The 14,324-nt window shown below is 39.8% G+C and overlaps 1 protein-coding gene across 3 annotated transcripts in view; it reads left to right on the forward strand.

Annotated features, from left to right (window-relative positions):
• The window catches only part of arid1b (AT rich interactive domain 1B (SWI1-like)), a 150,057-nt gene that overhangs the window by 25,824 nt on the left and 109,909 nt on the right, over positions 1-14,324 (forward strand). For 2 of the 3 annotated variants that reach the window (XM_055230995.1, XM_033988062.2), the window contains exon 3: positions 12,848-13,039. In XM_055230995.1, coding sequence (XP_055086970.1) covers positions 12,848-13,039 — 192 coding nt within the window. The remainder of the gene's footprint in view (positions 1-12,847; positions 13,040-14,324) is intronic. The other variant, XM_055230996.1, reaches the window with a different exon arrangement.

A 14,324-nucleotide genomic window follows, 5' to 3' on the forward strand; every position in this document is an offset into this window, starting at 1 on the left:
ATAGGGCATATCATGTACAGGTCCTCCTCCTATATATACACAGAAATCAACCCTTGGAGACGAGACAGAGATGTGGGTGAGTGGAGAGGACAGACCACGCGTTACAGAGACACCTTATGAGAAAACGAACAGACTTGAAAGAGGGAGGAAAACCGGGCCGCCAATTCTGAGCGTAATTTCCTGTGATGTCAAAGTTGGCAGACAGAGAGGAAAAGGAATTTGAAGGAAACATTAGTGTTTGATGTGAAAAGGGGGAGTTGGAAGAAGGGAGGAGAAGGGGGAGGGTGATGGAGTGAGAGGGAGCACAGAAGGGAAAAAAAAGATATATCCTGGGAAATGAAAGACACAGGGAGGGAGGGAGAGAGAGAGCATGTGGAGGGCTGGGTGAAGGTGTCAAACTATTGCTGTTGGTTGTTTGTTCCTTATACTTTATACTATTGGCCAACTTAATAAAAGCAAAGTAATTAAAGTCAGGTGAAATGTCTTCAGAAACATGCTGGTCTAATTAATTTTTGCAGTTTTTCACATCTGTAAGCCTCATGAGTCAGAAATAATAGGTGTATACACAAAAGCTATAGTGTCAAGGTATTAGCACAAGTCTTAGTATTGAAATGTGTCATGATTTAATTTGTCAAACAGAGTGATGTTGAATACAGTTATAATAAGTCTTTATATTAAACCAGTGATAGGTGTCTTTACATTGTCTTAGAGTGGCACAAGTACAGATGTACAGAGGTGTGAAGATGTATAGCATTAGAGGTCCTTACAGTTCTGGATAGTTTAATAGAGCAAGTTTTTATATAGAAGTGCAAAGAAACTAATAAGCAAAGACATATTATATTTAGGATGTAAGCTTCGGCATCGCAGCACAAAGCCTAGATCAGACTGCAATGTGGCATTTTATTTAGAAATGCATTGTAATAGTAATATGTTTTGTATATACAATTCAGGAAAAATGTGATTTGGCTTTTGTGTTTCCATTAAAACAAAAGCTGTACAAATCTCTGTCTGTCCAAACATCATCTCGTGGGCTATCGACTTTGTGGAGTTAGATGGGTAATTTACAACATCAATAGTGCCTGGGCAGAGGGGTGTTTCTCACTGCCGGGAGAGTGAGGGCCACTTGGAAGCACTTAGGGGCCCCGGGTGCTGGGGTTGTCTCTGGGGTTAATGCAGCCAGCGATGCTGCCTCTGACGGATGGTTGGGAAGCCCCAATAAATCAGCCTTTTCTCTGCCAGGAAAGATGGAGGGTAAGGGGACCACTTCAGCCCCGTCAGCCCCCTCCCTTCAGAGAGTACATCAGAGTGCACCTCCTCATGCAGATACACTCCAAACCTGCACTCATGCCTTGCCCAAGGGGCCCTGGGCACTCTCACCTCAAAGTTTGAAACGCATTAGGACAGAGGGAGGATAGAGGGCTGAGAGGAGAGAGAAAAGACAGTGTTATAGAGGCTGATTAATTAAGGGTTCTCGCTGGCTACAGAATAGATGAAGTTTCAGGATCAATTAATTAGCCAGCGAGCCTACGCACGTCAATGTCTCTAATAGGCTGCTCTCATTTGTAACTTTTATTACCCTGCCGCTGTGAGTGACTCCCGGACAATCACATGTATGGGGAGACAATGTATGGACCTAGGCCTGTCATGATAACACATTTTGAAGAACAGTATATTGCTCAAGTAAATATAGACGATAAATAAATAATATTGAAACAAATTTATAACAATGACATGACACAATAACCCTGAAGCAAAATTATCCAAAAGAAAAAAAATACAATATGTTGTAAATGTACAGTATTGTAAAAAAAAAAAAAAGCAATTGAGCAATAAGTCAATATATTAATTATTGTGACAGGCCTGTATGGAGCTATTCAAAAAGGATGGCCAAGACTCCTCTGATTAAGCTCGTGTTTACTTCTTCTGTGTGAGCGCTGGTATAAACACATGTTCTGAGCTGCAGCTAACTCCACATAATGTACATGCACACGTTAATTTACTGTGAGGCTGAAGCATGAAGAGCCACATTATACTTTCTCATGTGAACCATTAGTTAAATTACAAAGCCAGCTGTCTCTCTTATTTCTCGCTATTGCATTAGCCGTGCGAGCTGCCAGCACCGTCACTTCCACGCAGGCAGGTGAAGTCAAGTCGGAATTTAATACAATTTGGTGATGAATACCGGCAAGCGGTGTAAAACGTCTCCAAATGGTGCAAGTATTTTTTTTTTAGTTTTTTTTTTTTTTTTGAAAGCTTCCCGCTCTATACGTGCCTATTGATAAGATAAAAGAGGCGCGAGATGAAAGTGAAGTGAACCAGGGGGAGTGGGGGAGTGGAAGAGAGGCAGGATGCAGAGTTACAGCCGGATTAGTGCCTGCTTTAATTGGCTCACTGAGAATTCTCCTCACTTTTTCATCCAGATTACACATAGATTTTTTTTTTTTTTACGTCCACGCTCACATCACAACTCTCCCACTTCATTTGTAAAGGTGAAAAGACTCTTAACAATACAAGACGCAATTGATCGGCATGATCAATGGGTTTCATATTGAGTATATTTCATTCACTTTAATAGATGTTTTAATGCGTTTGATATTTCTGGAACACAATGTTATAGTAATGAGTCTACATAACCATTGGCCTCCATTTGCAGTTATGTTTACAGTCAGATAATTACTACTATATGTGCGACTCTTTGAGCTCATATGAAACATAGAGACAATTAGTGTGACAGCTAGAATTAGATACAGGCTAAAGCTGCACATGCATCTTCCATATGTCACTACACACTGTTGTTTACATTGATGGTGTGGTTCTCCGCTTGTGGGTGAGTGCAGAGTTCTAGTTCTTTTCTTTTGTCATAGCAAAAGTATAATTGATGTTTTGATGTAGTTGTGGAGGTCAAGTGGTGATACTTAAGAGACATGTGTTTGCATCTGATGAGATATTGAATAAGACATTATCCTTGAGTGCAGTTTTTCAAGGACACTTAACTTTTAGCTGATGCAAAAATCTCATTTATTTCGGCTTCGGAGTGACATAAAGTACTTTTCAGTATTTTGTAGTATGTTTTCATCTGATATTCAGTCAGTTTTTTAATGCAGTTGCCATTACTTACATATAAGCAAAACAGATTTAATGGCACAATATAGCGATGACTCCAAAAATCATGCATATTTATACATTTTTTTAAATGTTATTTTAGTTTCACTGCTCATCCAAGCCACTTCTTCAGTTCTGGTCAGATCACTGGTAAACACTGCCTTATATCTATCTGCAACCTGTGTAGCATGACCTATTCCTCTAAATAAACTAATGATAAATGAAATCCCCCCTCATTTGTGCCAAAATCATTTAACTGTGACCACTACAATACTGGAAAAATCACTTATAGTTGATCTTTCATATTGACAGCGTTTAAACCTGTCATCGCCCCCACACTTTTGGAGTTTTCACTAGCTCGTTTTGGTCACATCTACTCCTGACCTCTCCAAATGAACTATGTTAGCCCTTTTTTTTGTTTCATACACTTTCTCAATTCCCCTCCTTTTTTTTCTACTGTGGTTCTTGGCCTCAGATTGGGGTCAGGAGTTTAGTAGGGGAAAACATTTGGAAATGGTGGCACGGAGCCCAGAACTTTTCACAGACAAAAAAAACTCCCCCAAAAAAATCAAAAATAAATGTCTGTTCTTGCACACATTAGGGAGAGCATTAACCTGCCCTAGCACTGGCTCTCCAAATGTCTCCATTACTGTCTGCCCGGAACAACACACTCTCCGCCAGTCAGCAATAAAACCCAAAGCTTTGTACTCTTCCCCTTCTTCGCCGTCAATTGATGCGAGCAGAAAAACAGAGAGAGAGAGGCAAAATAGAGGCAGACAGGCAGGGGGCACGGTGCAATCTTTGGTAGCGTTCACAAAGGGATCCAAGATGAAAATAGAGAAAAACAGGGTCCGCAGCGCGTCTATTCGTCAATGGCTACACTATCTGCTCGCTTTCACTCACCGTCAGCGCAGTGTTGATGTTATCAGCAGGTCGATAAGTCGCCGGGCGTTTGAATAGACAGGCTTGTGTTTCATTTCAGAATAAAAAATGGTAGTATATGGAGTTACGTGGGAGCAGGGATGGGATCGCATCAGACTTCATAACGCTAAACTCCTCTGCGCGCTGAGCTTTATTGCAGGGCAGTCAGTGTTTTCACCTAACCGGTTTGCTGGGCTGTTATTGTATATGTGTAGGTAGGACTGCAGTGCAATATAAAGAAAATGTATTTGACATGACATGCTGGTCTTTACTTCTGTTTGAAGTTTTGGGAATGCAGTTCAAAGCCTTTTCAGGGCTGCTTCACCCAATCTTCTGTCTTTTATTGTGCAGTGATATAGATTATTATTTGACCTCTGTTTTACATCAGATGCCCTCCCTAAATGTAATTACTTTAATTCATTCTACAGCTAAGCACTCATGACCAAGAGTTTGATGATAAAGAATAGGGTACTAATCAATACTAAAACTAGTATCGAAACTAGTTACTCATTAGAAGAAGTATACTGAAAAAAATGTATTGGACAAAATTTGACAATTTCTGAATTTCTGAAGTGTTTTAGATTACTATTCTATATAAGAACATGTGGTAATGCTGTAGAAACTATCCTTCTATTGTTTTGAATTGAAAATGAAAAAAGTAAAGAGTTTTTTTTTTTAAATTATTATTATTATAATTGTGTTATCTTGCACTGGAACTTTTTTTTTAGTATCAGAATCTATTTTTAGTATTGTGGGACCGTTAGTGGCCAGTGGTCACTCAGTGCTCTTGACAAGTTAGTGAGTGTGAAGAATATCAAATGCCTTAATAAGCATATAAAACATTACAAAAAGTCTATTCTTTTGATATCGATGATCATTATCACACTTTACATATTTTTCTAATAATGCACAGTACTAGGCGCATTAGGCCTTACGCCTCATAACTCCTCTCCCCAACCAACCCTCTCCTCAAGGGCAGCTCATTCTCCAGGTGTCAAGGGCCTTCCCATGCGCGAGGAGGGGAGGAGCGGAGATCAAAAGTAGGGAGCGACAGAGCATACCGTCACCATGGGAGAAGAGAGAGATAGAAAGGATGACGCTACTCTTCCTCCTCTCTTTCCTCTTCTCCTTATGTTTAATCATGAGCTTGTTGATGCTGATCCCTACCTCCGATTCCCTGCGTTTCATTAAAGCATCGCTCTCCTTCTGGATCCATCCGGAGCAGCGCTGCAGACACGTCCCGGGAACAGGCGTCGGAGCTGTGCCTGTGAGTGGATGATGTTATCGCCGCACAAAGCTGGAGAATGTGTGACGATGGAGTGCGCTGATAACCCCTTTAGATGTCAGCTTCATATGATACAAAAATAAGGAGAGATGAAATCCACATCACAATCAGGGAGTATACAGGCTGCTATGGAAACAGGCCAGACTCACTACATTTACGTATTTTATTACCACAAATATAAGGACTATCTAAATAAAATGAACACATATTATTTATCTTATCTTTAGCGCTTCTTTAGCTTATACTTTAAAACCAATATAAAGTGACTAGGGCTGTACAGTTTTGCAGAAAAATGTAATTGTGCATATATTTGTGATCTATGTTGTAAAAAAAGTAGGATTCTGTTCTGAGTGCACATTGTATGCATAAACGTTTGAGAGAGTACTGAAATATTAACTGTTAAACAAATCGCACGCATTTCAGAACACATTTGTAGAGGTCTAAACTACAAGTACAACAAGATTTTACAAAAAGACAGGATGCTTTGTTCTTTGCGCTCTGCTACTGCCCGAAAATGTTCATATACTGACCTCTAGATGAAGTAACTTTGGTAATCTCTTCCAAACCTACCTGAAATATATAACCTTATGTTGTAATGGATCACAAGCTGTTTTTGTGCTGGTCCCAAGCTCTGATAAATGTGGAAAACATACCAGCATATTATGAAATATAAATTGGGCAGGAAATTCTAGCTATGGTGTTGGTGCGATAGTAGATGCAAGTGAATATAATTTGTATGTGGTGAAACGCTGCTACATCTCAACCATGACTTGACTGTTGTGTTCAGCTTCCTGCAATGCAAAATGTGGCAAAATGTTTTTTACTTTACAATGACACTTGGATCTAAAGCACAAAATCTAGCGCGTACAATATTTTTAGATCTCATACATCTGACATCTTAAAGAAACAGGAATAAAACGCTTTTCCAAATGAATAATGTAAGTTCTTTAGCCATTTCCTAATAATCTTTAAAAAGACATGAGCTGCTTGCGTTGTCACCGAGTTATTTTGATACCTGTATATTTCTCATCTTCTTGATTGACGCGTCTGTCAGCAGTGCCATTTCTCTGCGCCTGTCTCCCCGCTGCGCTCCCTTGCTGAAATTTCTTTTGATTAGCCGCCTTTAAGTTAGCTTTTAGAGTGCGCGAGCCGCTGGAGAGAGAGTGTCATCTGCTCTTTGTTTACAAACGTGCTTATTTTAATGCAGACGATTTGTGCGTTTCCACATCTAGAGACTGTGATTAACCACTATGACTGTATTTTTATATGATAATGACTGCTGTGCATGATGGCAGGAGTGATAACGTTAAATTGCTTTGTTTGGATATAGGTAGTTTGTTAGGAATAGTTGTTGCCCACGGAAAAGGTCAAAGGTCAATTTAGGAAAATGTACCTTTGAGAATATATAAAATGCAAAGCCATAACACTATGTAGGAATATTTTATGTTATGAATTCTCACGCATATCATATTAGGCCTTATGAATGATAACATCAACGCTAAGGGAATAGATTTTGCGACAATCTGTCAGCTATCGGGTAATCCAGCGCTTACCATTCTGCTTACCATTCTGTTTACCATTCTTTCACGTTTCCAAGTTTACAGTGTTTGTACTGGAAAGATGCTAATTGGCAGTAATGGCAACAATTACAGGATTTGTATTTAGGAGAGAGTATTAGCAGAGCCAGTTCAGTTATAGTTCAGTTTTCTTAGAAGCCAGGTGTAATTTTGATGTGATCGCGATTCTTGCTTTTTCTTGCTTTGAGAGGCAACCAAAACATCTTCAGAGAGTTGATACTTAACTATGATTGGTTAATTCTGCCTGTCACTCACGCCGAGCACGATGGAGGCTGACCAATACAAAGAGTTTATGAAGAAAACTGTATGTGTCTCAGCTGAATTCAACTAAATCTGTCAATCTATAATACAGTACTTTACACTAAAAGACAGTACTTAACATTAAAAGAGACCACAAATTGATTTTATATTGTCACATACCCCATCCATAATTTAAAGGTATTTTGTGATTCATTGTAAGAATAAACCCTCAACTGTTTAAATCACTACCTAATACACTGTAGTCTTGTAGCCTTACTGTTGTCTTTACATCTCCATTACTGCTCCACATCCTTCCCTTAAAGCTCTCTATAGTGCGTCTGTGTGAGTCTATGTGTCTGTGTCCACATCAGCGTCTCCATCTGTCTCCCTTTATCACAAGCCAGTGCTTCTCCTGTCTGCGGCTCTAACACCTCTCCTTTATCTGATGCCTGTATATCCGGCTCAATCGCACGCAGCATGTCTCTTCCACTCCTCTCCATCTCTTTCTTTCCATCTATCTCTCCCTCTCTTCCTCTCTTTGCGATGCCCCATTACTTGTAACTCTTTCTATCTTTATTTAAAGCTTCCAGTTGAGTTCTTTACAGATAGAATGTGAGCGCTGATTTGCTGCCTGTATTTGCCTGTCGTTCCGTGACTGCTAGGGGTCGGGGTGGCGGCTCCGCTTAGGGCTCTGGTTGGCTGAGCCCATCTGTCACTCAAAAAAACTTGACCTCTGGACTCGGTCGGCAGCCAGCCATATCGCCTCTTTGACAGAATTATGAAAATCCCTGTCTATTGCTCATTGGCCCAATTGAATTACAAGCGGCGCCGTGTTGCGTGGAAGGTTTTTAAACGGTTGATTTAAGGCGCGCTCACATCACACACACACACATGCACATACGCACGCACAGCTCTGTCTGCTGGAGGAGGCTCGTCGACTATTTATTCCATCTATTTACAGAGGCCGATTGTCTCTCTTTTCAGAGCTCTCATGTTTTGATAGATTTCTGATTGAGTTTTCCCAGTCTTTCTGAGTCTGTTTGTGTCTTAATATGCCACTGAGGCTTTTGTTTTCATCACACTGTTTCTGCAGTTTATGGTAAATTATTTGCTTCGTAGGACGTCTATTCTGCGCCATTTCTCCCTACAGCACTTCACATCTGTTGTCATTTCATTACAGACATTTATTTGACTCCATGTGCCTGCCAAGACACTCTGGGTAAATCACAGTGTTATTTTGTCGTCTGGCTCACACCTGAGAGGAGGGAAAAGGCAGAAAATGGTCTTATTTTTGACTCCAGCCGCTCGTTTTATTGGTCGAAACCACCAGCACAGCCAGCCTGTTTATCAGCAGCATATTCTCAGTGAAGGAGAATGGGGTTTGAGTGAGCTGGTGTGTGCTCAGTGGGTACAGTGCATTCATTCAGTGTGATTCTTCCCTGACTGACTGGCTCGCCCTCCCACAGCCGCAGTGACAGGTTGCTACTTGTTAGACCTGAGCCTGCCTACTGTCTCTGGGCCCATTTGACTGACTGACTTGTGGTATTTCTGCCTCTTGTGTTTGTCTATGTGTCTGCCTCTCTGCGCTCCTGCCTGATTGCCTGTCTACCTGTTTGCATATCTGTCAGCGTCTCATCCAGAGCGCCCCGAAAATGGATAGTCCCTCCTAGCGAGATTTTTCCATTCAAAGCAACTTTTGGGTTGTAATAAAAAAGACCTACAACATATCAGCCTCTCCGTCCATCTTCGTTTCCGCGGTGCTGCAGGGAAGTCTGCTGTTGTTGTGAGAAAATATGGTGTTTTACACAAATCACAGACACAAAGCCACAGGTGCCATGGTACATTTTGACATTTACTTTTAGGAAACTGGCATTAAATCGAATCAACTGTTAGAAAAGTAAACACTACATTGAGTTGGACAAGTTTTCAGTCTTTCTGCTATTCCTGTTTAAATAGTTTTAGTAACCTGCAACCGACATCTTGCGTGTTTGTTACATTCTAAATCATTTGTTCCCCGCAATTGACCCCTCATTCAATATAGGGCTGTGCAATAAATCTAATTAAAATCAAGGTGGAGATTCAGTCAGGTCTAATAGTTTGGACTTTAAAGTCATACATTTGGCTATTTTTGTATTTTTTATTAAAACTCTTGTTTATCCTCAGCAAAATTTATTTTATAAGACATTATTATTTTGTTTTTGAAAATAAAATATAAAATCAAATCGAGAATTGAGATGGCTCAATATGAGGAAGAAAACAAACAAACATTTTTTATTTTTTTTCCTCATAACGCCCAGCCCTATTTCAGTATCGCAGTATGTACATGTTTTAGCCTAATGGGTAAAACAGGGGTGCCAAAGAAACACGCCCAGACTCAAGAAGAACAAATTCCACACAGACAGGCCCCACAAGTAATCTAGATGTTCTCGCTGTCATGTGAGATATGCATCCAGTCTTATCGTTTAGACTCAGAACCGCTTTATTTATCCCCAATAGGAAATGAACTGCATTATGACTAATAATTGTTTTGCTAGTCATAACTGAGTAAGTGAGCTGAGGTTTTTTTTTCACATTTCATTGCATTATTGACGTGTGTTAACTTGTATATGACAAATAAATCTAAATCTGTCTATCTAATCTAATTGTGTACCCACTAATACTATAGCCTTTACATCAACCCCTTATAGAAGAAATATTAAGCAATCATATGTTAGCAGGGCGAGTGAGTTTCTAATGCTTTGTGGAAAACATGTCCCCAGTGTGCTTTTACATGTTATTTGCACACATTACACATTTAACATCTCTTTACAAATAACAGACACAACTGTACAGTATTATTTATTCATTAGCCTTACAACATGCCTATTTATAACATCAGAAATAGGGCCAGTATGTGAGTCATAATTATACTTCCCATTCATTTACAATTGTGTCTCTACTCTCTTCTATTGTCTGTTACTGTTTGCCATATCTGTCTCCTGGTTTGTCATTGTTTTGTTTTTTTTCCTCCTTCTTCTTGAGAAAGCAACCCACCCACGGTTGTCTGGTCTCGATCTCCATGGCGACCTAATCCCCCACCAATCCCAGAACAGGAGCGTTTGAGTTAAGACCCAGCATGTTACAGCAGCCTGTCATCAGCGATCACTGGATAGAGTTAGACTTAGTTTGGATGGGAGAGACGGCGCAAGGCGGTTGTGAGTGTGCATGCATGAGTGGCCTAGAAGTATGGGGTACTTATTGTCCCTTAAATCAATGCAGTCTACAAGGGGGGTGCAGTATTGACAAAAATTAAATATATATTTTTAATCTATATTTTTGCAGCATATTATCATGCTAGGGTGTGCTTGTAAATGTCTTGGTTGACTTTCAAATATTGCACAAACGTGAGTGGAGTCTAGATGTAAACACAGTGTTTTAAAGAGTATCCAATTATATCAGTTTTTTGTAGTGTAGTGTTTTAAAGTCAGATAACTTGATTTTGATTCAAAGGAACAGGCTTGATAAACAATACAAATTTAGATACTACAATGATAACAAACAACACACTTTTACAGTAGAATGTTGTTTTCACACAAAAAATTATAATTTTTATAAAATTATCATGTGGTCTTATACTAGTTGTAATAAAGATCATGGCCATTCTTCTGGTATTGCTCATTCAATCTACTTTTGTAATCATAGATGTAATTACAATCACGATTCTTTAAATTATCTTTCTTTAAAGTATTGCAATTGCATCATCTTTAAATTAAACTAGCTAGTTGTATACTGTATGTGTGTATGTGTCCATGCTGTGAAAGTGAGTGACCGATTGGACAGGTCATAATGAATCCCGAGGAGCAGTTGGCATGAGCAGGGGCCATGCTATTAACCTCTGCGCCTGCTAGCCTCATCGCCAAACCTGCCGCTCTGCCTGTCTCCACGGCCTAATGATACACTCTCGCACAAACTCGCGCAGAACCTGTCCTTTCTAATCAATTTTCCATTCAAGTGAAAAGTATTCGGCATTGTCCAATCATCTCTATTCACAGCATCAAAGAGCGTCTGCCGGTATCAAGAAAAGACGTTTTTTACCTCCCACTCAAGGGAAGTTACATTTGAAAACTATTTGATATTTATTCGTCTGAAGAGGTCCTCCGCAGCAGCCAGATCACATTTCACTGTGTTTTATACCCACCATTACAGTTATCAGAAAATTCTGAGAGGGTTTTCTATCTCGGTGCAGTAATAGAGGAGATACAGTTCAGAAATGTGCACAGCTTTGCTTTTGATCTGACAAGGCCGCTGTGGAGTAGTTTATGTGTTCACTCAATAAAACTAGTAACCAAATTTAAAAATAAGTTATGATACTAAGTTCAAAAAATTCATTGCCGTATTTGATCTGTGTTGAAAGACAACAACAAAACAGGTGTAAAAAATATCATGCAATTGAATGTAAGCTCAGAACAACACAAAGCAATCAATTGGCACAATGGCCCTTTGGTATTATTATGATCTTTTATTATATTTTACACCAAAGTTTTTATTTATTTATGTATTTTTTTTATTGTAGCTATATCAATTAAAGGGGCACAATGTATTTTTTCTGGGGTATAAAAGGCACAGTTCAGATATTATTTTGGGATGATTTAATGCACAAATGTAGGTGTAAGTAGTTACCTAGCAAGCTTGTTTCTCCATAAATTATTATTATTTTTTTATTATTGAATGATTCAAGATTATAGAGCCTTTTATTTTGCATGACCTAACATAAAAGATTTAAAGGGGTAGTTCAAAGATTATGACAGATGAAAACCTGGAGGTATACTTTTGTATGCCTGCAGAAATTACAGCCTGTGCTGCGTTTAATGAGTTTGTGGCTGCACCATTGGCCGTCTTTACGAATGAGGGAAATAAAAATCATCTTGACATGATGGGAAAAGTCTTGTCATATTGCTACACCAGCGGCTATAACTGTTCTTTAATAGTCCATGCTTGACTTTTGTATGCATGAGAGTGAATAAGAAAACTCCATAGGAAATCCTTAGAGGAGCAAGGGAGCACCTGGCGCTGTCTGTACTCATAACAAACGACAGGGCCAGGATTAAGACTACATTTGTATCAGTGCCAGCTTGATGCATACATTCACTGTTCCCATTCTCATAACTGTAATGTACTCTGCATCAATGAGCTAGTTTTTTTTAATAAAAGCTGTGTTAGAATGTCCCAGAATCATCCTCATTAAGGTTACAGACAGGGACAGGCTCACAGTAATATCATCCCATCTGTGAATTTATCCAGGCAGTGAGAGCAGAGATGGGGAAGATGCAATTGGCAGGACAGGGCCAGGGAGTTCATTATGAGAGAAATTATAAGAGACAGGTGGGTGGTGTGATTTGGCCAAATTAGGAATTTAAGGGAAAAAAAATTCAAAATAATTTGGAAAGGTTTGAATTTTACATTTAAATTTTGTTGAGTTTCAACCGAAAACAGTATTCGGTTGCTGTGTTTCGGCATTGCTGTGTTTATTTTATTTTTATTGCGTGATTGTGGTCAAGGTAAAGTGGTTGCCCTAAAATCAGAAAGTTAATGGTCCATCTCCCAATCCCAATCTCCCCAGTTGTTGGCGCAATTCCGTACTTGGGCAAGATTGGATTTGCAATTTTTATGTGTGTTTGATGATGACAGGCTACAGAAGCTTCAAGAAGTGAATGAATAATACACTCTCTAACTACTGTTTCAGCAGGTGCCACCGTACGCCCAGCAAGGAATGGGAGGCTATGGCCAACAACAACCCACACAGCAGCAGCAGCAACAGCAGCAGCAGCAGCAGGCAGGCCAGACGGGAACCCCCCCATACTTCAGCCCTCCTCAGCAGACCCCTCCAGGACCTACACAGGGCCCGTACATGCAGACAAGGCCACAACCACAACAGGTACCAGCACATCCAACAAACCAAAACATCCAATTTCTGTGCCTATTTTTATAGTGCAACACAAGCATAAATACATATTCCTCTTGTTCAAGGTCGCACAGATGTCACTTATCAGAAACAACATCAAGAATAATATTTGAAACATCAGCAGCGAAGGGATTTCAGCCAATTCTTTTCCATGGCCTGTATTTTATTATTTTGCTGGTGCGGGGGATTGTAGCAAGCATCTTAAGGGATAAATGCATGCAGTGGGTGTGTGTGTTTGAGTGTAAACATGTGCTATCCCCATGCATTATTCATGAGAGGTATTTTAGGTTCATCTCAATCTCTATCTATTCTGTAGTAGAAAAAGGACATCTGAATGCGGTTCACATATTGGACAGTCAAAGTGCACAAACACAGTGTGTATATATATATATATTTCCCATGCACACAAATAGAACGACTGCCAAAGTAAACCACGTCCACAGTACAGCAAAGTGCCTGATATGGATCGTGGCCTCATCCTGCCAAGTCTCTGCATGGTGTTTTAGGAGATTTTTTCCATCTTGTTCCAAGGAGAAGTTGAGTTCAGCCAGTTGTTTTGGAGTTGACTGAAGGCTGCGCATGTGTTTCCCATCCGCTCTGCAGCCCGAGTGGAGCGGCTCTGGCTAGCAGCTCCGGCCTGGATACTAGCAGAGCAAAAGGCGTGATGAGGAGGGAGATTAGGAGGAGGAGTGGATAGAGGATCAGACAGGGTCAACAGAGAGGCAGAGGAGGTGCACAACAATGGACAGAATCATCTTCAATAAATGATGGTAAAAATGAACATCCAGTTTACACAAGAGATTATGCTGCATTTTAGTGAAGGTTAGCTCAAAGTCAGTATTGATGGTGATTTTTTTTTATCTCAGTGGGACTATCCTGGTTAAATAAAGGTCAATAAAAATAAATTAATTGTTTGCCAAAGTAGACAAGATAGACTACATAACCAGTTTGGTCTTACCGGTACATATGTACACTATACATCAACTGACATATTGAGCCGTAACAAAAAAAATGTAAATACAATGTAATAACTGCCACTGTATCAGTTTAAAAAGCCAATCCTGCATATTCACACCATGACAACCCAAAGTAAGTAATCCAGACTTTTAATAGGAACATTTTTCTCTGAGTTCAAGTTTTTCAGTTTTTGAAAATCATCTACAATAGCACAGGGGCAGTGTGTCCAGAAAGGTACTTTAAAATGAATCCTCTCTCCAGCCGTTTGGCCAGAATTACGTTTCACAAGAACAAAAACAGA

Source organism: Periophthalmus magnuspinnatus, chromosome 22 (genome assembly GCF_009829125.3).
Source record: "Periophthalmus magnuspinnatus isolate fPerMag1 chromosome 22, fPerMag1.2.pri, whole genome shotgun sequence".
Taxonomy (NCBI): Eukaryota; Metazoa; Chordata; class Actinopteri; order Gobiiformes; family Gobiidae; genus Periophthalmus; species Periophthalmus magnuspinnatus.